This window comes from Periplaneta americana, chromosome 17 (genome assembly GCF_040183065.1).
Source record: "Periplaneta americana isolate PAMFEO1 chromosome 17, P.americana_PAMFEO1_priV1, whole genome shotgun sequence".
NCBI classification, from domain to species: domain Eukaryota; kingdom Metazoa; phylum Arthropoda; class Insecta; order Blattodea; family Blattidae; genus Periplaneta; species Periplaneta americana.
This window is the reverse complement of record NC_091133.1, coordinates 98,555,216-98,580,714: the sequence shown is the minus strand read 5'-3', so window position 1 is coordinate 98,580,714 and position 25,499 is coordinate 98,555,216. Positions and strand designations below refer to the sequence as shown.

Sequence of the window (25,499 nt, the reverse complement as noted above, 5' to 3'; positions counted from 1 at the left end):
TATCCATTAGTAGAGATCAGGAATCTTTGAACCCCAGTGTAGCCACTACTGATCTTCATACTTCCCGTAACTGGACGCCAGACTGCACAGTAATGTTAATCAAGTTACATTTCTCAGCGACTCGTTACACAGTGTTACCATACCAATTAAAAGTAATGTCAATACACTCACAGTTTAGAGAACTGATAAGGGTATTGTCAATTCTAATTTAATTCAGGAAAAGCGTTGTACTGTTCGTCCACGAATTGTAACTTATGAGGTTTCAGGCTTTCTCTGCGGTTATGTTTAGAAAAAAAAATATATATATACATAATTTGGCGAGCATGGCTTCTTAGTACTACCAGAGTCAGTTCAGCATTCAAATGAACATAAGAATATTTAGTCAGAAAATATAAAATGGACAATATTCTAATTTGTTTGTAAGAATACATCATGTCAGACTTGGTGGCGATGATATAGTTGACGTAGGGGAAGTCAAGTAAGATGAATTAAAAATATATGAAAATAAATAACAGCCTATTTGACTAGCATAGCATGAAAAGACCCATGATGCCTCAGTATTGCGTCATAGTAACAAGATGGCGAAATTAAAAAAAAAAAAGTGGTCAGTTCTCTGACAAAAAATAATAAATTGTAGTAAAGTGTGTGTTAAATTGGGTGTTGTGTTACAGTCTCAGTCGTATTATGGTTAATGGAAAACACGTAAGTAGTTATTTCCGTTAGTAAACTTCTTAGGTTTCCCTAAAGGAATGAAAAATCAAATTCCTATATCAGACTATTCTGTTTGTTAACGGTTTCAAAGAAAACACTAATTTCCATGGTCTCTTTAATTTCTCTGTCCAAACAGCCTGATTTCTGACTAATACATCGGTCAGATCTAAGAGAAAGACGATTGATATGTAGGCCTAGTCTAAAGCTATGCCCAGTGTGAAGTTATTTAACATGAGTTGCTGGAGGCAGTTACATAACCATATATATATATATATATATATATATATATATATATATATATATAGAGAGAGAGAGAGAGAGAGAGAGGTGTCAGTCTAGAGAATCCACCAGCCACTGAACGAATATTGCACACTTTTGTCACTGCCAATGTGGCGCTATATATTAATACTGTTTGCTTATTTACTTATGGTTTTTAAGGAACCTGGAGGTTCACTGCCGCCCTCACATAAGCCCACAATTGGTCCCTATCCTGTGCAAGACAGGAGGCTAGAAGTTAAAATTTGTAAATCCTATTCTTTTCCTGCTGGGCTCCCTGTTGCTTACCATTGACATAAAGGCAATTTTGGCTGAGTTTAATGCGCGTGCGGGCCACTACCGTCTATATGCCTGGGGGCAGAGGGTTACCCTTTACGCTACAGATAGAGTTCGAAGAGCTCTATTCGGCGCACTTATCAATTTTGTTCTCCCTACACATACAGCGGAGGTATGGCAGCGAGAATGTTGGCGGAATGGAGGTTTAAAGCCTTTGTTGTGCCCCGATAATTTAAGGGATAAATTACGGTGATCATTCGTAGCGATTGATGTGAGTTTCATAGCAAGTTTTACGAACAGCACCATATATATACAAGTGCTCAACGGTTTGTATTCACCAGCAGAAAGACGATCCCGATATCCGGACTCGTTCTGTCAAGCCAGCTGTGTACCGAAGTGCAGACCGGTTTTCCTTGCTTTTATCTCCCACGCGTTGAAAAGTAGCGTGCGTGATTAGATCGTTCCATAGCCCTCTCTTGATTTGAGATCGTTATTCAAACGTTGCTGACGCCAGGATACCCATCATTTTCCTGTATGTTAAATTAACGAAAATCTAGCTTTTACGTCGAGGGTAAGATTGGCGTATACGAAATGTATCTAAGTAGTAACCATGCTTTTTTCCCGCGACAGGGATAGCGTCATGATGCTACCGATCTAATAACAGAAGATCTCCGCGGATGCGCAATCTGTTCAGACCAGATCATGCTATTGTCAGCCCAGTCGCCGCAAGATAACCATGCATAGAATTAAAGATAAATTAAAGGAAGTAAGCAACTAAGTAAATACGTTTGGCGAGCGAGACAATCACCCAATGAGTTTCATAAATGTTGTAGTTCTATGCACTCTATTCGGGTTATTTTCTTTTATACAGATGATCCAGTGCTGCAGGAGAAGCTGTATTTGACTGTGTGCCTCCAACGCCCGAACCCAGGAGTTCTGGGGAAGGTCGACAACCAACCCTCAACGTCTACACTGATAGCATCAACGGAGACCATAAAACCTCGACAGAACATCCTACTCGAATTACTCCTCAGCGTCGCAGCACCCGAAGCCGGAACCATGGCGTCCACATCCGCCATCATCAACACTACTTTCGTCTTATGTACTGTAAGTTATAATATTTCATCTTATACAAATTGTTACTAGTGTTAGGAGAATATACCATGAAGCTATAAAGTTATCAATTGTGTTTATCATAAAGCTACAATGCACTTATCAGTTGCTACTAGTTCTACAAAGTGACAACGTATTTATCATAAAGTCACGATGTATTTACCAAGTGTTAATAGTGCTACGAACACGAAGTCATAATGCATTCATTTTATCAATCTTTATTATTGCCAGAATATTTAAAGTTACAGTCATAATGTATTCATTTAATCAATCTCTATTATTGTCAGAATAGTTAAAGTTACAATCATAATGCATTCATTTTATCAATTTCTATTATTGCCAGAATATATAAAGTTACAGTCATAATGCATCCATTTTATCAATCTCTATTATTGTCAGATTAGTTAAAGTTACAGTTATAATGCATTCATTTTATCAATCTCTATTATTGTCAGAATAGTTAAAGTTACAGTCATAATGCATTCATTTTATCAATTTCTATTATTGCCAGAATAGATAAAGTTACAGTCATAATGCATCCATTTTATCAATCTCTATTATTGTCAGATTAGTTAAAGTTACAGTTACAATGCATTCATTTTATCAATCTCTATTATTGTCACAATAGTTAGTTACAGTCATAATGCACTCATTTTATCAATAGTTAAAGTTACAGTCATAATGCATTCATTTTATCAATTTCTATTATTGCCAGAATAGTTAAAGTTACAGTCATAATGCATTCATTTTATCAATCTCTATTATTGTCAGAATAGTTAAAGTTACAGTTATAATGCATTCATTTTATCAATTTCTATTATTGCCAGAGTAGTTAAAGTTACAGTCATAATGCATCCATTTTATCAATCTCTATTATTGTCAGAATAGTTAAAGTTACAGTCATAATGCATCCATTTTATCAATCTCTATTATTGTCAGAATAGTTAAAGTTACAGTTATAATGCATTCATTTTATCAATCTTTATTATTGCCAGAGTAGTTAAAGTTACAGTCATAATGCATCCATTTTATCAATCTCTATTATTGTCAGAATAGTTAAAGTTACAGTTATAATGCATTCATTTTATCAATCTTTATTATTGCCAGAATAGTTAAAGTTACAGTCATAATGCATCCACAGGGGGTGCTCATACGGCTATGCGCAGACACGTAAATTTTAGACAGTTGACGCATGACGTCACCGAGGAAGCTAAACAATTGGCAGTATGAATTAAAAGCAAGTTATAAGTTGTTTTCTAGCAGTGATTCTGGTTACGTGTGCCCTAAATGTGACAAATCTGCACTCATAGTGGAATATTTCCAAATAAAAATGTGTTATAATGAACTGAATTATATTTATAGCAGTTACTGTTGTTAATTCGGGCTTTCACGTGTTTTATAATCGTAGTATATAGGTTATGTATTTAAGTTAGCCCACGTGGTATTAAGTTAATTAGTTTATTGTAAATATTTTGTGCCTAAAAACATATTGCATTATTTACCATGGCCGGTTGCGCAGTGTTTTCGTGTAAAAATTATAATCGTAAGACTAAAGGTTCAGATTTGATTTACCACACCTTTCCCAAGGATGACAGTGTTTGTAAGCAATGGATTCATGCTTGCAGAAGGAAAGACAAAATCAACATTAAAAATGCCACCGTGTGTAGTGTTCATTTTCTACCAGAAGATTATGAGAGAGACCTGAAAGCCGAGCTCTTGAACATTAAACCTAAAAAGATGCTTAAAATTTCTGCAGTTCCTTCATTGCATCTGGACATCGATTCAAGACCAAACAAGATGAATATAGAGGCTTCATCTTCACACCAGCCAGAGTCACCACAAATTACGGTAAGTGACAGACAGACAAGGCAGTTTAATCGAGATTCAAGAAAGCGAGGGCTTGAGAGATTGAAGACACTATCACCCAAGAAGAAGAAGTTTGATGCTGGTACAATTACAGATAGCACTAGTGACTCAGAAAGACATTTGAAAGCACGGTTAGACAAATTAGAGAAAGATAATAAACAAATGCAGACTGAAATGAATAAGTTAAAACTTAAAATAAGTCACTGACCTTGGCTCTGAGCAGGAAAAGTAAACATATACAGCAACTTGAGAACAGAATTAATGCAAAGGTAAAAGAGAGAGTTTCCATTGTTTTGAGAAAAATTTTTACAGAAAACCAGATCAAGAACTTGTTGGTGACAAAAAAGAAGCCAAAATGGACAAGAGAAGATATAAGCAGAGCCTTGACACTCCGCTCAATATCGAGGAAATGCTACATATATTTAAGGCAAAGTGTAGGAATCCTCTTACCATCTCTGTCAACTCTAAGGCGCTGGGTTTCCAATTCCTTTAAGTGCAGGCCTGGCATATTAAGTGATGTTTTATTTATGATGCAAACTCAATGCAAGAATTTAACAAAAAATGAACTTTTATGTATCCTGAGTTTTGATGAAATGAATGTGGATGCAAGAGTGTGCTATGACCAAGATGAGGATAAAGTTTATGGGCCCCACAGCCAGGCACAAGTCGTAATGGTTCGAGCGCTATGCAGTAATTGGAAGCAGCCAATATTTTTTTATTTTGACGTTACAATGACAGGATCACTGCTAAAAGAAATCATTTTAGAAGTGCAAAAGGTGGGTGTTGTTATTGTGGGAGTTATAAGTGACATGGGTGGGAAAAACAAGAGTGTCTGGAAGGATTTGGAAGTAGATCACAAGAAAAGTTGTTTTGATAACCCCAGTGATGACACCAAGCACATATGGGTTTTCCAAGATGTGCCACACATGATAAAATTATTGAGAAACCACTTCATTGACGATGGTTTTACTTTACCAGTGGGAAGATAATTAACAAAACCATTATCGAGAATATTTTATCTATGGATGGAGGTGAAATAAAAATCTGTCCGAAACTGAAATATAACCATCTAATGGTATCAGGTAGAGACCGACAGCGTGTCCGTCCTGCATGTGAATTATTTTCAAATCACGTTGCAAAAGCCATTAGTTACCTCTTGCCAAATGAACATGAAGCATCAGAATATTTCAAACTTGTTAATGATGTTTTTGATATTTTCAATTCTAGGATTCCGGACAGTGAACAAATTCCCATTGCAAGTGGTTTTGGCATACATTTTAAAGACCAAGAGAATATCCTAAGTACATTTCATACCATGTGTGAAAAAATGAGAGCAAGAACACTTCACTGCTTCCTTTTCAGAAAGGTTTTATAATGTCCATTAGATCTTTATTAGGTTGTTTTTCTGACCTCAGAAAATTGTATGGGCTAAGCTACATCTTAACTGCTAGACTGAACCAAGACTGCCTTGAAAATCTTTTCTCTCAAATAAGAGCATTGGGACGCACTTACGACCATCCCCTTCCAGTAGAATTTAAAAACCGTTTGAGGCTGCTTATAATGAGTCGCAACATTTCAGACATTTCGTTCAATTCCTCAGCTGTTGAACTAGAAGCAGATACAAATGATTATCTTACTTCTAACCTTTTTGCAGGACTTCTACCAGACATGACAGAGGCATTGGCAATGATAGAAAATTATTCTGAAATTTCAGAAATTACTGTTGAAAACCTTCCTGAAGCAAGAGTCATACAAAATGTTTCTGAATTTTCCAGCGAAGGTCTACGATATTTGGCTAGCTATATTGCTTTTCGCTGTCGTGAAGTAGATAGATCATTAGGGGATCCTACAGGCCAATTAATTAGTGTTACACCAGATGCATTGCCGGTACATCAGGGCTGGATTGAAAAACTGTCTCGAGGAGGTCTGCTCAAACCATTAGATGAATGGCTATGCACAGTGAAACAGTTTGAAGTAGTGTTTGTAGGCGTTCATGGTGATAAATTAAACTGCTGCAACGTCATTAAGGGCATGTGTAACATTCTCGCACAGAAGTTTCCACATGTGCATCCATTAATAATTAAAATATATACAAGAACAAGGACATTTATCCGCATTCGTTCACTGAATACGGCAGCGAAGACTGCAAGAGCAGTGGAACTACAAAGAAAGAAGGCACGTAAATGGCAAGCTTCTGCTAGGCGCTGACAAGAGAGAAGAATTCATTCCAATCTTCAGGGAGGAGGAAAAAGGTATGTGATATAAATACCTACTTAATGATTATTGTGTTTGAAAATATGCAGCCTATTTTCAAACATAATAAAGTGTTCACAACTTCACATATTCATAGTCAATGAATGGCACGAGGTGGCTAGCTTTATTCTCCAACCGACTTCACCCCGTGGAGTCATGGTAATTTTAAATGAGGCTGAAAGGGCTCTAGAGCCAATCTAGGTCCAAAGATGTCAAGCATAATATGTTTGTAACATTTAATATAGTTTATAGCTTTAAGTGAGTTATGTTAATAATCAGCTTAATGTATATTATAACGAGTATTTGAAAATATAGGACTAATGATATAGTAATATATATGGAAAAATTATGTGCCTATATTAATTAAAATACATAGGCCTACTATCAGAAATAATTAGGCCTACCCATGGCTTTATTATTTCTGCATGTTCTAATAATATTTATTAATGTGTTATGTTTTCTGTCATTGTTATTATGTTAGGAAATTATTAGCATTCACTATGTAATTGTTCCATTTAATAACGAACATTTCTTATGAAGGGTAACTATATTTTCTGATACAAAAATATTATTTCGTACAAACTCTTCTCCAGTTTAGAAGATGAAATTACTTGTAACACATAGGGATAAGACACTCTTAATATAGTTTCCTTTTGTGAGTGGTACATTTTTCCTCACAAATAAAAGTTAAACAAAAAACAAATTGTCGTTTAAAAGAATTTTGTGTGATAACTTGTTACTAATACTTCGGTGCTAGGAGGCCATAATGCATCCCGTGGCTAACGAGCTTCCGAAGTGACGTCACGAGTTCGTCTGCTAGCGGAAATTGCCGAGTGGCTCTACCTTATAGTAAATCCATATACCTTGATGCATCCATTTTATCAATCTCTATTATTGCCAGAATAGTTAAAGTTACAGTCATAATGCATTCATTTTATCAATCTCTATTATTGCCAGAATAGTTAAAGTTACAGTCATAATGCATTCATTTTATCAATCTTTATTATTGCCAGTTGACCTACTTACAACAACTAAACGAACAAATTCACGAAAATATTTATTTATTTATTTATTTATTTATTTATTTATTTATTTATTTATTTATTTATTTATTTATTTATTTATTTATTTATCTATCTGCCTGTCTGCCTGCCTGCCTGCCTGCCTGCCTGCCTGCCTGTCTGTCTGTCTGTCTATCTATCTATCTATCTATCTATCTATCTATCTATCTATCTATCTATCTATCTATCTATCTATCTATCTATCTATCTATCTATCTATCTATCTATCTATCTATCTATCTATCTATCTATCTATCTATCTATCTATCTATCTATCTATCTATCTATCTATCTATCTATCTATCTATCTATCTATCTATCTATCTATCTATCTATCTATCTATCTATCTATCTATCTATCTATCTATCTATCTATCTATCTATCTATCTATCTATCTATCTATCTATCTATCTATCTATCTATCTATCTATCTATCTATCTATCTATCTATCTATCTATCTATCTATCTATCTATCTATCTATCTATCTATCTATCTATCTATCTATCTATCTATCTATCTATCTATCTATCTATTCTGGTGTAGTTAAGACCATCAGGCCTTCTCTTCCACAACACCAGGAATACAAATAGGGAAGATTTGAAAGAATATGCACAATACATTAATCAAACAATAACATCTATTCAAACTAGGATCACTGAATCCATAAATAGAATCCTAAAGGCCACTACACTTCTTAGCGGTGTTTTAAACGCACTCACAATCTCCAGTTCATCACCGACACATTGAGCGAGCTAGAACACCAAGCAATGCAGTTCAGAGGAGCGATAGACGTCACTGCAACAGGAAAATTGAGTTTGTACCTCGTACCCCTAGATCTTTTTGCCAACTTATTAAGTCGAATAGCTTTGAAATTACCAGAAAGTGTTTCTTTACTCTCTTTTGTTGTAACTAGGACCCTTTTTCATGTACTACTCGATCGCTCAAGTTCATGCATTAGCTTCGAAAAATAAACTTACAATTTTCATTGATATACCCCTCAAATCCCCTGAGAGATATTTCAAATTATACCGTGTCAAGGAACTGCCCTATATAAACGGAACAAGTAAATTGTCTCAAATTGGCTCGAATGTGATTATCCCTGATTATCCTTATTTTGCTATTACATCGAATCGACTATATTACGATCTCCTAGAAGAATGAGACATTTATAATTGGCGTAGCGATTCCTACACCCTATGCCCCTCAGACTTTGTAGTATTTTCAGCTACCCAGTCACACTGCCTAGCAGCCCTATTAGTAAGAAAATCCACATCAGCCCTGGAGACCTGTGATCGACGCATCATTGGACACCAGCACTCACCTATCTGGTATCGCCTTCCACAGAGAAACTTTGGGATCTGAAGTGTGCCCACTGTGACAAATGAATTTCATATTGAAGGTATACCGATAAGCTATCACAATTTGACTATATTTATGTGTGTGTGTTCCGCCTTTGCTTATCATACAATTAAAATGGTGAAACTAATAAATCATATTTTCATTAACGTTTTCGGTACCTATGTACCATCTTCAGATGTGTATATATATAATGCTTGGTTATCAATTAGCATTATATATACATCTGAAGATGGTACATAGGTACCGAAAACGTTAATGAAAATATGATTTATTAGTTTCACCATTTTAATTGTATGATAAGCAAAGGCGGAACACACACACATAATTATAGTCACTGTGACAAAGTTCACAAAAAGTTGTATGTATGCTAACAACTTCCGAGCCAATACTCAGTCTGTGTTGATCCACAACACAGGAATTCTAGAGACCTACGCAAATTGTTACTTTTACTCAAAAAAATGTTAAACTGTTTCCCAACAACACGGGAAATATTCATACATCGTAACTACACCAGGCAAGATGGACCCATGCAGTCACGATGTGGGACCCCTACGTCGGAAAGAGAGGACAAGGAAGACCACGGCTCAGATGGTCTGACATGTTTACCAGAGAGGCGGGGAAACAATGGTCGAGGACAGCAAAGAACAGAGTTTTGTGGAGAGAACTAGGGAAGGTCATTGTAAATAGGTAACGTAATCAGTGTTAAGATATTGTACATAGTAAATTCAGTATTAGTGAAAGTGTGAGATAAGTTTTGTAAATAGTAAAGTCAGTGTTGAGAAAGTGTCAGTTAAATAGTGTAAATAGCAATCAGTGTTTGTCAAAGTGCCAGTGTCAGTATAATGTGTGTAGTGCAAGAAAAAAAATGAACAAAGAACAGTGCGGAGACTAGTTAAAGTTGAACAGGATTATTAACCATGTTACAAAAGTAGTATACACGACAAGCTCGCCTGGATTGGCTCACCAAGCGAGTACACTTGAGCCATCCCTGTCGAGGGGATTCTAACCCCATCACAGGAGGCCTGTGCCCAAAATGGGACATCATGGCTAACATTTATTCATTCATTCATAAAATTAATGATATAGGCCTAGTAATATCTGAAGTAAACAATAAATTTTTTCATTTCAGATGGTCTCGCCCCAGAAATCACATTAGATAAAATTAAAGGGGCTTTAGCTAAAATAAAATACTTCCATTCTGATGGCATAACAATTCATAGAATAAAAGATTAATTAAAGGAAGTAAGCAAATCAGTGAATACGTTTGGCGAGCGAGACAATCACTCAATAAGTTTCATAATTGTTGCAATTCTATGACTCTAATCCCTTATTTTGTATTATACAGATAATCCAGTGCTGCAGGAAGAAGCCGTATTTCACTGTGTGGCTCAGACGTCCCAACCCAGGAGTCCTGGGGATGGTCAACGACTGCACTGATAGCATCAACGGAAACCATAACCTAGACAGAACATCCCACTCAAATTACTCCTCAGCGTCGCAGCACCCGAAGCCGGGACCATGGCGTCCACATCCGCCATCATCAACACTACTTTCGTCTTATGTACTGTAAGTTAATATATTTCATCTTATACAAGTTGCTACTAGGGTTAGGAGAGATATACCATAAAGCTATAAAGTAATAAATTGTGTTTATCATCAAGCTACAATGCACTTATTCAGTTGCTATTAGTTCTATAAAGTGACAACATATTTATCATAAAGTCACAATGACTTTACTAGGTGTTATCAGTGTAACAAACACGAAGTCATAATGCATGCATTTTATCAATCTCTAATACTACCAGAATAGATAAAGTTACAGTCATAATTCATTCATTTTATCAATATCTATTCTTGCCAGAATGATTAAAGTTACAGTCAAAATGCATTCATTTTATCAATCACTATTATTGCCAGAAGAGTTAAAGTTACATTATTTCCGGAATTTGAGACTGAAATATTTTAGGCAGGGAAAAAATTGGTGTAGAAAAAAGTGTGTTGGATTTGCTGGATTTTAGTGTTGATTATATTAGTGAACATGCGGGGATGCTACAGTTAAAAGGGAAGGTCTCTGAGCCGATTCGTTCTACTTGTGTAAAGAAAACTCTGTTTTGGAAGCTCGAAATGATCATTTTTTTTTAGATTTGCCTGCCTCTAACGTACAACGAACGCGGAAAGAGAGTTGTCCTTTACACTACAGATAGAGCACGGCGAGCTATATTCCGCGCACTTATCAGCTTTGTTCTCGCTACACGTACTGCGGAGTTATGGCGGCAAGAATGTTGCCGGAATGGTTGCCATTTTTTTTTTCGAAAATCAGCTTGTGTTCGCGATTCCCATTTTGATGCTATCGTGTAAGAAGTAAGACAAGAGGGAATACAGGACAGCATCCCGTTCCTCGGTATGGTCATTATTTCCGGAATTAGAAGCTGAAATATTTTAGGTAGGAAAAAAAAAGGTCTAGAAAAAGTGCGCCGGATTTATTGGACTTCAGCTGTGATTATTAGTGATCATGCGGGGATCCTACAGTTAAAAGGACGGGTCTCTGACCCGCTTGGTTGTCCTTGTGTAGAGAAAATTCTTTTTTGGAATCTCGAAATGACCATTTTTTGAAAATTTAACTGCCTCTACCGGCCTAACGCAAGGGGATAGAGAGTTGTCATTTACAATACTGATAGATCTCGACCAGGGGCGTATTTTGCGGGCTACCGGCGGTAGCCCAAGGAAATTACAAAAGAAAAAGTTTATAATATAACATAATGTAATAATTTTGTATTATTAGTTTTACCATAGTAATTAAAATTAAAGTAATTGTTAGATATATTTGGTGTAATAATAGGGTCAGCGGTAGCCCAAACCCTTTAACCAGTATACGCCACTGATCTCGACGACCTCTATTTGACGCAGATAGAGCTGTCCTTTACATTACACATAGAGCTCGACGAGCTCTATTCGATGCACTTATCAGCTTTGATCTCACAACAAGTACTGCGGAGTTATGGCGGGAAGAATGTCGTCGGAATTTTTTCTCGAAAATCAGAAAGTGTTCGCGATTGCCATTTTGATGCTATCGCGTAACAAGTCAAGGGGGAATACAGGGCCGCATCCTGTTCCTCGGTATGGCCATTATTTCCGGAATAAGAGACTCAAATATTTTAGGTACCCAAAAATTAGGACTAGAAAAGAAGAGCGACGGGTTTGCTGGATTTTGACGGTGATTATTAGGGAACATGCGGGGATGCTACAGTTAAAAGGGCGGGCCTCTGAGCCGCTTCTTTCTCCTTTTGTAGAAAAAGGACTGTTTTGGAAGGTCAAAATGACCATTTTTTGAAAACTTGCCGGTCTCTCCCGGACAAACGCTCGGGTATAGAGAGTTGTACTTTACACTGAAGATAGAGTTCGACGAGCTGTATTCAACGCACTCATCGGCGTTGTTCTAGCTACACGTACTGCGGAGTTATGGCGGAAAATATGTCGGCAGAATAGTTACTTCCCCTTTTTTTCTCGAAAATCAGAAAGTGTTCGCGATTGCCATTTTGATGCTATCGTGTAAGAAGTAAGTCAAGGGGGAATAGAGGGCCGCATCCAGTTCCTCGGTATGGCCATTATTTCCGGAATAAGAGACTCAAATATTTTAGGTACCGTCAACCAGGGTATACTTTACACAAGGGGGTAACTTTACATATTTCTAGAAAAAATATTTAAATGGCAGCAAATTACAGACAATGTGTAGCAACTCCGTGGAACTGATTCTGTGTGACAACAGCACATGTGTGTAGTAGTCTGAAGTGTGTGCCATTATTAAAGCTGTTATACACCATTGTTGCTGGTGAATTTCACGAGGCAAGTATTTTTACTCTTTTTTCTATGTGTAAAAACTTTGTGTTGTACTGAATAGTTCAGTTCATACATTCAATTGACTAGAATTATTGTATGAAATTATGAAGCTTTCGGACGCGGGAAATGACTGCCGGACCAGTTTTTCGTTACATGTGCTACCCTGCGAGAGGGAAAACAAGAATGATAACCTAATGTACCTCTGAACGGGGCAACTTTACACAGATGTGAAGTGTTTATGGACACTAATTAAAAATAAAAACTCTTTTTAATATGATATATAATGTCACTATTAATGGTGGTAGGATCAATTCCCGTCAATGATAGGGGAAAATAAATTACTTTCAAACAGACGAGGTCGTTACTTGTAGATTATTATTATCAGTACTATTATCATTATTATTATTATTTTAAATAATCCGTGGCACGTCAGCTCTGAAGGATCAATGCCAGTTGGATCGGTTACTGCAACTAGTAGGTAGCAGTATAGTCATGTGGTTAGCATGACACTATCCCTCAACCGTTGGACCGTCACCAGGTTCTGAAAGGCTTCCTACAGCACCTCCCCAGGAAAATCACAATGTAGCAGCACATTCATGAACAGCATATAACCATTTATTGTACTGCTATTACATTTCTTTACTTTTATATAAAATATTTCATTATCAGGAATTTACCTATATATTTTGTTCCCACTGTGCTAACTGTAGTGGGCTAATAAATTGCGAAACACGTCATATTGTTCAGAAATGTTTCACCTTTCCAATCCCAGTACTGAAAACAGTGCAATGTTGGACCATATGGGACAGAATACTCGATTATAAGGCAAAGTAAATATGTGTGTAAAGTAACCCCGTAAACGGGGCATATTTACACACGTGATATTTATTTACAAGTGTGTCATAATGCATATGTACAGTTTCCCTGGAAAATAATGAGACGATTGAATTTTCCTAAGTCTCAGATGTAAAACACTGCGCAAGATCAGAGACCAGAGCACTGATACACAAGATAACGAATATTGAGTTACTTAGATTCAGGCTATTTGGTTTATTACTAGCATCGTTCCGAAATTCACTTCAAAAACTGCAAAAAATATGATAATATTACGTAAATAAAAGATAAATATATACATAAATCGTGTAGTTAAATCGACAATGGATCTTCATGACTAGATCGATACTCCGCACAGAAAGGAAAGCTTTCGTGTCGTTGCAATAGCTCAGACGCTAATACTTCCGCGTGTTGTGTAGAAGAGAGCGAGTTCGATTCTTAGTCTACATCAACGACTTTTTTTGTCTAAATAACGTTGAAATAGCTAAGTAACGTTGAAATAGAGTTTTACAAAGTCCTCAGATTAAGTGTTAATGATCACAGACAATACAAAATTACAAGTTATAATATTATAAACGTTAATTTAATGAATGCATTTATACACACACATACAATGTAAATGCACATATATTAAAAACTAACAATTAAAATGAAACTAAAAAATATTCCTAAGCCACACAGACAAACTTTTACAAAGGTTTAGAGTCCTTTGGCTGTCATTTGTTGAGTAATTATTACAATATTTTATTAGTAGCTTTTCCAAATGTGTAATAAATGCACTCGCACGAAACAATTTTTGTTAAAAGTGTGGCTTTGGATTATTTTATTCTCACCCCTTCAGTTGATTTTAACTATTTTATCTAGGTGTTTGCAATAGTGTTTAATTTAATGTGCTTTCAACTTTATTCATATTATGATTGAATGAAAAAGGACTGTTGCAGTTATTGACTGATTACATATATTAATAATTATTATTAAATGCATCTGTTAAGTAACTAATTGCAGTATCTTTTGCAAAATCTTGAATGTTTAAGTTGTCAATAATATTTCTGTACTATATACTATACGACGTTAAAAGAATTTTCAATAGATTTGGGACCCTCTACTTTATAATCACTGGTTTTAATGAAAAAATATTTTCTTTCTTAGGATATCTACAAGTTCAACTTTAATAATATTCCGAATAGCTTTAATTGCATTATCTGAATTTTATACTTTTCTATTCAAATGTATTCTATTTCCCTCTTTCATAATTGAAAAAGAGAAGGATAGCCACCTATGCCCACCGAAGCCATCGAAATCGAGACGAATTGTGGGATCAACTTGTTGACACCTAGGAAGATCTCGCCGGGGATTAGAACTTATTCCACAATCTCGTGACTTCCATGCCGGACTGACTTAGAGCTGTAATAGAAGCTGATGGCATGTGGACAAGATTTTAAGTTAACAGATCTCTTTTTGTTTCGTATAATTTTTGTTTGAGGAAGAATACTTTTAACTTCCAAGTAAGATTTATTTTTTTTTTTTTTTTGGACGAGGTTCAGCCCACTTGTAAGACCCAGAAATTGGGCATAAATTATTCATATTTTTCGACAAATTAGATAGTCGAGGAACTCTGAAGAAATTAATTACACCTCAATAAAAAAAGTTTTACCTGGGATCGAACACGAGATATTTCGGTTAAGCAGTGGAACCGACACGCTACTATATGAGCTACCGAGACAAGACAGTGACAGCAGCAGTCTAGAATGTAGATCCCATAGCAGGCATTTGCCATTCGGTACAGAGAAGCAATGATATTTTGTGACCCGAGCTATGTTGTGAAATCGTGGCCTTAAATGGCTGTCTTCTTCGTGATCCTTATTCTGGTCCTTGTCCTTGTTGTGGTCCTTGTAACAATTCTTGTTGTATAGTCATGAAACTTATCGTTACGTCGATATCGAGTGAACCGCGCTGTAGAACTTTAACTTCCGACGACCAAGAGTCTCTCATTCCTTTTAAGGGTAACTGTACAACCACTATATTTTCAAATTTATTCAAATTAACCAGGAACATTAATATAAAAATTAATTTGTGTATCTAACTTTATAATCTTCAATTATTTTAAGGAATAAGCAAAAAAAGTATGTAAAGTAACCCCGGTTGACGGTACCCAAAAATTAAGGCTAGGAACAAGTGCGACGGATTTGCTGGATTTTAGAGGCCATTATTAGGGAATATGCGGGAATGATACAGTTAATAGGGAGGGCCTCTGAGTCGCTTCGTTCTCCTTGTGTAGAGAAAAGACTGTTTTGGAATGTAAAAATGACCATCTTTTGAAATTCTGCAGAGAAATGGCGTAAAGTATGTCGGCGGAATAGTGGTTAAAACCACTCCCGTTCTTTTCTCGAAAATCAGAAAGTGTTGGTGATTGCCATTTTGATGGTATCGTGTAACAAGTAAGTCAGGGGGGAAAAGAGGGTCGCATCCAGTTCCTCAATATGGCCATTATGTCCGGAATAAGAGTCTCAAATATTTTAGGGCCCCAAAAATTAAGGCTAGAAAAAAGTGCGACGGATTTCCTGCATTTTAGCGGTGATTATTAGGGAACATGCGGCGATGCTACAGATAAAATGGCGGGCCTCTGAGCCGCTTCGTTTTCCTTGTGTAGGAAAAAATTCTGTTTTGGAAGGTCAAAATGATCATTTTTTGAAATTCTGCCGGCATCTCCCGCCCTAACGCGCGGGGATAGAGAGTTGTCCTTCATACTGAAGATAGGGTTCGACGAACTGTATTCAACGCACCGTGTAAGAAGTAAGTCGAGGGGGAATACAGGGCCGCATCCAGTTCCTCGGTATGGCCATTATTTAAGGAATAGGAGACTCAAATATTTTTGGTACCCAAAAATTAAAGCTAAAAAAAAGTGCGACGGATGTGTTGGATTTTGAGAGTGATTATTAGGTAACATGCGGGGATTCTACAGATAAATGGGCGAGCCTGTGAGCCGCTTCGTTCTCCTTGTGTAGAAACAAGTTTGTTTTGGTAGGACAAAATGACCATTTTTTTTTAATTTGCCGGCCTCTCCCGCCCAAACTCTCGGGATTAGAGAGTTGTCCTCTGTACTAAAAATAGGGTTCGACGACCTGTATTTAACGCACTCATCCGCTTTGTTCTATCATCTCGTTCTGCTGAGTTATGGCGGCTAGATTGTCGGCGGAATAGTGGTTTCTCGAAAATCAGAAAGTGATCGCGATTGCCATTTTGATGTTATCGCTTAAAAAGGAAGGCAAGGGGGAGTATAGGGTCGTAGCCCTTTCCTCGGTATGGTCATTATTTCCGGAATTAATGAGAAGTATTTTAGGTTACCCAATAATTGAGGTTAGAAAAAAGTGCGACGGACATGCTGGATTTTAGCGCTGATTACTAGGGAACATGCGGGGATGCTACAGTTAAAAGGGCGGGCCTGAGAGCCGCTTCGTTCTCATTGTATAGAAAAAAGTCTGTTTTGGAAGGTGAAAATGACCATTGTTTTAAACTTTGCCGGCCTCTACTGTCCTAACACGCTCGGATAGAGAGTTGTCTTCAATACTGAAGATTAACGCACTCATCGCCTTTGTACTAACTTCACGTACCCTTCCCCTCTTTTTCTGGAAAATCAGAAAGTGTTCGCGATTCCCATTTTGATTCTATCGTGTAAGAAGGTAGTCAAGGGGGAGTACAGGGCCGTATCCCGTTCCTCTGTATGGCCATTATTTCCGGAATTAGAAACTCAAATGTTTTAGGTACCCAAAAATTAAGGCTAGAAAAAAGTGCGACGGATTTGCTGTAATTTAGCGGTGTATACTAGGGAACATGTGGGGATACTACAGTTAAAAGTGCGAGCCTCTCAGCCGCTTCGTTCTCCTCGTGTAGAAAAAAAGTCTGTTTTGGAAGGTCAAAATGTCCATTTTTTTTTAATTTTGCCGGCCTCTCTCGTCCGAACGCGCAGGGATAGAGAGTTGTCCATTATACTGAAGATAGAGTTCGATCAGCAGCATTTAACGCACTCATCGGTTTTGTAATATCTTCACGTACTGCGGAGTTATGGCGGCCAGAATATCGGCGGAATAGTGGTTTAAGCCCTTCTCCTTTTTTCTCGAAAATCAGAAAGTTTTCGCGATTACCATTTTGATGATATCGTGTAAAAAGGAAGGCAAGGGGTAGTACAGGTCCGCAGTCCGTTCCTCGGTATGGCCATTATTTCCAGAATTAGAGACTCAACTATTTTAGTAATCCAAAAATTAAGGCTAGAAAAAGTGCGACGGATTCGCTGGATTTTAGCGGTGATTACTATGGAAAATGCGGGGATGCTACAGTTAAAAGGGTGGGCCTCTTAGCCGCATCTTTCTCCTTGTGTAGAAAAAAGTGTGTTTTGGAAGGTCAAAATGACCATTTTTTGAAATTTTGCCGACCTCTCAAGTCCAAACGCATGAGGATAGAGAGTTGTCCTTTATCCTGGAGATAGAGTTCGAGGAGCTGTATTCAACGCACTCTTCGGCTTTGTTGTTACTGCACGTACTGCGGAGTTATGGCGGTAAGAATGTCGGCGGAAGGGTGGTTTAAACCCTTCTTTTTTTTTTCTCGAAAATCAGAAAGTGTTCGCGATTGCCATTTTGATGCTATCGTGTAAGAAGTAAGCCGTGGGGTAATACAGGGCCGCATCCCGTTCCTCGGTATGGTCATTATTTCCGGAATTAGAGACTCAAATATTTCAGGTACCCAAAAATTATGGCTAGAAAAAAGTGCGGCGGATATGCCAGATTTTTGCAGTGATTACTATGGAAGATCCGGGGATGCTACAGTTAAAAGGGCGCGCCTCTGAGCCGCTTCGTTCACCTTGAGTAGTAAAAAGTCTGTTTTGGAATTTCAAAATGACAATTTTTTTTATTATTTTCCTGCCTCTCCCGTCCTAACGCTTAAGGTTAGAGAGTTGTCCTTTATACTGGAGTTATAGTTCAAGGAGCTGTATTCAACGCACTCATTGGCTTTGTTGTGACCACAAGTACTGCGGAGTTATGGCGGCAAGAATGACGGCTGAAGGGTGGTTTGCCTTCCCCTTTTTTTCTCGAAAATCAGAAAGTGTTCGCGATTGCCATTTTGATGCTATCGTGTAAGAAGTAAATCGTAGGGTAATACAGGGCCGCATCCCGTTCCTCTGTGTGGCCATTATTTCCGGAAGTAGAGACTCAAAAATTTCAGGTACGTATAAATTAAGGCTAGAAAAAAGTGCATCGGGTTTGCCTGATTTTTGCAGTAATTACTATGGAATATGCGGGGATTCTGCAGTTAATACGGCGGGCCTCTGAGCCGCTGCGTTCTCCTTGTGTAGTAAAAAGTTTGTTTTGGAAGGTCGAAATGACCATTTCTTGAAATTTTGCCGGCCTCTCCCGTCCTAACGCGGAAGGATAGAGAGTTCCATCTATACTGGAGATAGAGTTCGAGGAGCTGTATTCAACGCACTCATCGGCTTTGTAGTTACCACACGTAGTGCGTAGTTATGGCGGTAAGAATGTCGCGGAAAGGTGGTTACCCTTCCCCAACTTTTTCTCGAAAATCAGAAAGTGTTCGCGATTGCCATTTTGATGCTATCGTGTCAGAGGTAAGCCGTGGGGTAATACAGGGCCGATCCCGTTTTACGGTATGGCCATTTTTTCCGGAATTAGAGACGCACATATTTCAGATACTTCTTGTCGGCTTTAAGGGTCAAAATGACCATTTTTTTTTAAATTTGTCTGCCTCACCCGTCCAAAGGCGGAAGGATAGAGAATTGTCCTTTATACTGGAGGTATAGTTCGAGAAGCTGTATTCAACGCACTCGTTAGCTTTGTTGTGACCACACGTACTGCGGAGTTACGGCGGTAAGAATGTCTCCCTTTTTTTCTCGAAAATCAGAAAGTGTTCGCGATTGCCATTTTGATGCTATCGTGTAAGAAGTATCCCGTGGGGTAATACAGGGCCGCATCCCGTTCCTCACTATGGCAATTATTTCGGGAATTAGATACTCTAATAATTCAGGTACTAACCAAAAATTAAGGCTAGAAAAAAGTGCGGCGGATTTTCCTGATTTTTGCAGTGATTACTATGGAAGATGCGGGGATGCTACAGTTAAAAGGGCGGGCCTCTGAGCCGTATCGTTCTCCTTGTGTAGTAAAAAGTCTGTTTTGGAAGGTCAAAATGACCATTTTTTGAAATTTTGCCGGCTCTCCCGTCCAGACGCGGAGGGATAGAGAGTTGTCCTTTATACTGGAGATATAGTTCGAGGAGCTGTATTCAACGCACTCATCGGCTTTGTTGTGACCACAAGTAGTGCGGAGTTATGGCGGTAAGAATGTCGGCGGAAGGGTGGTTAAATCCTTCCCCTTTTTTTCTCGAAAATCAGAAAGTGTTCGCGATTGCCATTTTGATGCTATCGTGTAAGAAGTAAGCCGTGGGGTAATACAGGGCCGCATCCCGTTCCTCGGTATGGCTATTATTTGCGGAATTAGAGACTCAAATATTTCAGGTACCCAAAAATTAAGGCTAGAAAAAAGTGCGGCGGATTTTCCTGATTTTTGCAGTGATTACTATGGAAGATGCGGGGATGCTACAGTTAAAAGGGCGGGCCTCTGAGCCGTATCGTTCTCCTTGTGTAGTAAAAAGTCTGTTTTGGAAGGTCAAAATGACCATTTTTTGAAATTTTGCCGGCTCTCCCGTCCAGACGCGGAGGGATAGAGAGTTGTCCTTTATACTGGAGATATAGTTCGAGGACCTGTATTCAACGCACTCATCGGCTTTGTTGTGACCGCAAGTACTGCGGAGTTATGGCGGTAAGAATGTCGGCGGAAGGGTGGTTGTTCGCGATTGCCATTTTGATGCTATCGTGTAAGAAGTAAGCCGTGGGGTAATACAGGTCCGCAATCCGTTCCTCGGTATGGCCATTATTTCCGGAATTAGAGACTCAAATATTTCAGGTACCCAAAAATTACAGCTAGAAAAAAGTCCGGCGGATTTGCCTGATTTTTGCAGTGATTACTATGGAAGATGCGGGGATGCTACAGTTAAAAGGGCGGGCCTCTGAGCCGCTTCGTTCTCCTTGTGTAGTAAAAAGTCTGTTTTGGAAGGTCGAAATGACCATTTTTTGAAATTTTGCCGGCCTCTCCCGTCCAAACGCTGAGGGATAGAGAGTTGTCCTATATACTGGAGATATAGTTCGAGGAGCTGTATTCAACAAACTCATCGGCTTTGTTGTGACCACAAGTACTGCGGAGTTATGGCGGTAAGAATGTCGGCGGAAGGGTGGTTTAAACCCTTCCCCATTTTTTCTCGAAAATCAGAAAGTGTTCGCGATAGCCATTTTGATGCTATCGTTTAAGAAGTAAACCGTGGGGTAATACAGGGCCGCATCCCGTTCCTCGGTATGGCCAACATTTCCGGAATTAGAGACACAAATATTTGAGGTACCCAAAAATTAAGGCTAGAAAAAAGTGCTGCGGATTTGCCTGATTTTTGCAGTGATTACTATGGAAGATGCGGGGATGCCACAGTTAAAAGGGCGGGCCTCTGAGCCGCTTCGTTCTCCTTGTGTAGTAAAAAGTCTATTTTGGAAGGTCAAAATGACCATTTTTTTAAATTATGCAGGCCACTCTCGCCCAAACGCGGAGGGTTAGAGAGTTGTCCTTTATAATGGGGAAACAGTTCGAGGAGCTGTATTCAACGCACTCATCGGCTTTGTTGTGACCACAAGTACTGCGGAGTTATGGCGGTAAGAATGTCGGCGGAAGGGTTGTTTAAACCCTTCCCCTTTTTTTTTTTTTCGAAAAACAGAAAGTGTTCGCGATTGCCATTTTGATGCTATCGTGTAAGAAGTAAGCCGTGGGGTAACACAGGGCCGCATCCCGTTCCTCGGTATGGACATTATTTCCGGAATTAGAGACTCAAATATTTCAGGTACCCAAAAATTAAGGCTAGAAAAAAGTGCGGCGGACTTGCCTAATTTTTGCAGTGATTACTATGGAAGATGCGGGGATGCTACAGTTAAAAGGGAGGGCCTTTGAGCCGCTCCGTTCTACTTGTGTAGTAAAAAGTCTGTTTTGGAACGTCAAAATGACCATTTTTTTAAATTTGCCGTCCTCTCCCGTCCAAACGCGGACGGATAGAGAGTTGTCCTTTATACTGAAGATATAGTTCGAGGAGCTGTATTCAACGCACTCATCGGCTTTGTTGCGACCACAAGTACTGCGGAGTAATGGCGGTAAGAATGTCGGCGGAAGGGTGGTTGTTCGCGATTGCCATTTTGATGCTATCGTGTAAGAAGTAAGCCGTGGGGAAATACAGGGCGGCATCCCGTTCCTCGGTATGGCCATTATTTCCGGAATTAGAGACTCAAATATTTCAGGTACCCAAAAATTAAGGCTAGAAAAGAGTGCGGCGGATTTGCCTGATTTTTGCAGTGATTACTATGGAAGATGCGGGGATGCTACAGTTAAAAGGGCGGGCCTCTGAGCCGCTTCGTTCTCCTTGTGTAGTAAAAAGTCTGTTTTGGAAGGTAAAAATGACCATTTTTTTTAATTTTGCCGGCCTCTCCCGTCCAAACGTGGAGGGATAGAGAGTTGTCCTTTATACTGGAGATATAGTTCGAGGAGCTGTATTCAACGCACTCATCGGCTTTGTTGTGACCACAAGTACTGCGGAGTTATGCTGGTAAGAATGTCGGCGGAAGGGTAGTTTTAAACCCTTTCCCTTTTATTCTCGAAAATCAGAATGTGTTCGCGATTGCCATTTTGATGCTATCGTGTAAGAAGTAAGCCGTGGGGTAATACAGGGCCGCATCCCGTTCCTCGGTATGGCCATTATTTCCGGAATTTGAGACTCAAATATTTGTGGTACCCAAAAATTAATGCTAGAAAAAAGTGCGCCGGATTTGCCTGATTTTTGCAGTGATTACTATGGAAGATGCGGGGATGCTACAGTTAAAAGGGCGGGCCTCTGAGCCGCTTCGTTCTCCTTGTGTAGCAAAAAGTCTGTTTTGGAAGGTCAAAATGACCATTTTTTGAAATTTTGCCGGCCTCTCCCGTCCAAACGCGGAGGGATAGAGAGTTGTCCTTTATACTGGAGATATAGTTCGAGGATCTGTATGAACGCACTCATCGGCTTTGTTGTGACCACAAGTACTGCGGAGTTATGGCGGTAAGAATGTCGGCGGAAGGGTGGTAGTTCGCGATTGCCATTTTGATGCTATCGTGTAAGATGTAAGCCGTGGGGTAATACAGAGCCGCATCCCGTTCCTCGGTAATGCCATTATTTCCGGAATTAGAGACCCAAACATTTCAGGTACCCAAAAATTAAGGCTAGAAAAAAGTGCGGCGGATTTGCCTAATTTTTGCAGTGATTACTATGGAAGTTGCGGGGATGCTACAGTTAAAAGGGCGGGCCTCTGCGCCGCTTCGTTCTCCTTGTGTAGTAAAAAGTCTGTCTTTGAAGGTCAAAATGACCATTTTTTTTTAATTTGCCGGCCTCTCCCGTCCAAACGCGGAGGGATAGAGAGTTGTCCTTTATACTGGAGATATAGTTAGAGGAGCTGTATGCAACGCACTCATCGGCTTTATTGTGACCACAAGTACTGCGGAGTTTTGGCGGTAAGAATGTCGGCGGAAGGGTAGTTGTTCGCGATTGCCATTTTGATGCTATCGTGTAAGAAGTAAGCCGTGGGGTAATACAGGGCCGCATCCCGTTCCTCGGTATGGCCATTATTTCCGGAATTAGAGACTCAAATATTTCAGGTACCCAAAAATTAAGGCTAGAAAAAAGTGCGACGGATTTGCCTGATTTTTGCAGTGATTACTATGGAAAATGCGGGGATGCTACATTTAAAAGGGCGGGCCTCTGAGCCGCTTCGTTCTCCTTGTGTAATAAAAAGTCTGTTTTGGAAGGTCAAAATGACCATTTTTTGAAAATTTGCCGGCCTCTCCCGTCCAAACGCGGAGGGATAGAGAGTTGTCCTTTATACTGGAGATATAGTTCGAGTAGCTGTATTCAACGCACTCATCGGCTTTGTTGTGACCACAAGTACTGCGGAGTTATGGCGGTAAGAATGTCGGCGGAAGGGTTGTTTAAAACCTTCCCCTTTTTTTTTTTTTTTTTTTTTTTCGAAAATCAGAAAGTGTTCGCGATTGCCATTTTGATGCTATCGTGTAAGAAGTAAGCCGTGGGGTAATACAGGGCCGCATCCCATTCCTCGGTATGGCCATTATTTCCGGAATTTGAGACTCAAATATTTCAGGTACCCAAAAATTACGGCTAGAAAAAAGTGCGGCGGATTTGCCTGATTTTTGCAGTGATTACTATGGAAGATGCGGGGATGCTACAGTTAAAAGTTCGGGCCTCTGTGCCGCTTCGTTCTCCTTGTGTAGTAACAAGTCTGTTTTGGAAGGTCGAAATGACCATTTTTTGAAATTTTGCCAGCCTCTCCCGTCCAAACGCGGAGGGATAGAGATTTCTCCTTTATACTGCAGATATAGTTCGAGGTTCTCTATTCAACGCACTCATCGGCTTTGTTGTGACCACAAGTACTGCGGAGTTATGGCGGTAAGAATGTCGGCGGAACGGTGGTTTAAACCCTTCCCCTTTTTTTCGAGAAAATCAGAAAGTGTTCGCGATTGCCATTTTGATGCTATCGTGTAAGAAGTAAGCCGTGGGGTAACACAGGGCCGCATCCCGTTCCTCGGTATGGCCATTATTTCCGGAATTAGAGACTCTAATATTTCAGGTACCCAAAAATTAAGGATAGAAATAAGTGCGGCGGATTTGCCTGATTTTTGCAGTGATTACTATGGAAGATGCGGGGATGCTACATTTAAAAGGTCTGGCCTCTGAGCCGCTCCGTTCTCCTTGTGTAGTAAAAAGTCTGTTTTGGAAGGTCAAAATGACCATTTTTTGAAATTTTGCCGTCCTCTCCCGTCCAAACGCGGACGGATAGAGAGTTGTCCTTTATACTGGAGATATAGTTCGAGGAGCTGTATTCAACGCACTCATCGGCTTTGTTGCGACCACAAGTACGACAGAGTTATGGCGGTAAGAATGTCGGCGGAAGGGTGGTTGTTCGCGATTGCCATTTTGATGCTATCGTGTAAGAAGTAAGCCGTGGGGAAATACAGGGCCGCATCCCGTTCCTCGGTATGGCCATTATTTCCGGAATTAGAGACTCAAATATTTCAGGTACCCAAAAATTAAGCCTAGTAAAGAGTGCGGCGGATTTGCCTGATTTTTGAAGTGATTACTATGGAAGATGCGGGGATGCTACAGTTAAAAGGGCGGGCCTCTGAGCCGCTTCGTTCTCCTTGTGTAGTAAAAAGTCTGTTTTGGAAGGTCAAAATGACCATTTTTTTTTAATTTTGCCGGCCTCTCCCGTCCAAACGCGGAGGGATAGACAGTTGTCCTTTATACTGGAGATATAGTTCGAGGAGCTATATTCAACGCACTCATCGGCTTTGTAGTGACCACAAGTACTGCGGAGTTATGGTGGTAAGAATGTCGGCGGAAGGGTGGTTTAAACCCTTTCCCTTTTATTCTCGAAAATCAGAATGTGTTCGCGATTGCCATTTTGATGCTATCGTGTAAGAAGTAAGCCGTGGGGTAATACAGGGCCGCATCCCGTTTCTCGGTATGGCCATTATTTCCCGAATTAGAGACTCAAATATTCAGGTACCCAAAAATTAAGGCTAGAAAAAAGTGCGGCGGATTTGCCTGATTTTTGCAGTGATTACTATGGAAGATGCGAGGATGCTACAGTTTAAAGGGCGGGCCTCTGAGCCGCTTCGTTCTCCTTGTGTAGTAAAAAGTCTGTTTTGGAACGTCGAAATGACCATTTTTTGAAATTTTGCCGGCCTCTCCCGTCCAAACGCGGAGGGATAGAGA

The 25,499-nt window shown here is 39.3% G+C and overlaps 1 protein-coding gene across 1 annotated transcript in view; it reads left to right on the top strand.

Annotated features, from left to right (window-relative positions):
• Positions 1–2,100: 2,100 nt before the first annotated feature.
• The window catches only part of LOC138692761 (uncharacterized), a 494,742-nt gene continuing 471,343 nt past the window's right edge, over positions 2,101–25,499 (top strand). The window contains exons 1-2 of the mRNA XM_069815954.1: positions 2,101–2,370; positions 10,264–10,484. Of these exons, the coding sequence (XP_069672055.1) occupies positions 2,101–2,370; positions 10,264–10,484 (491 nt within the window). The remainder of the gene's footprint in view (positions 2,371–10,263; positions 10,485–25,499) is intronic.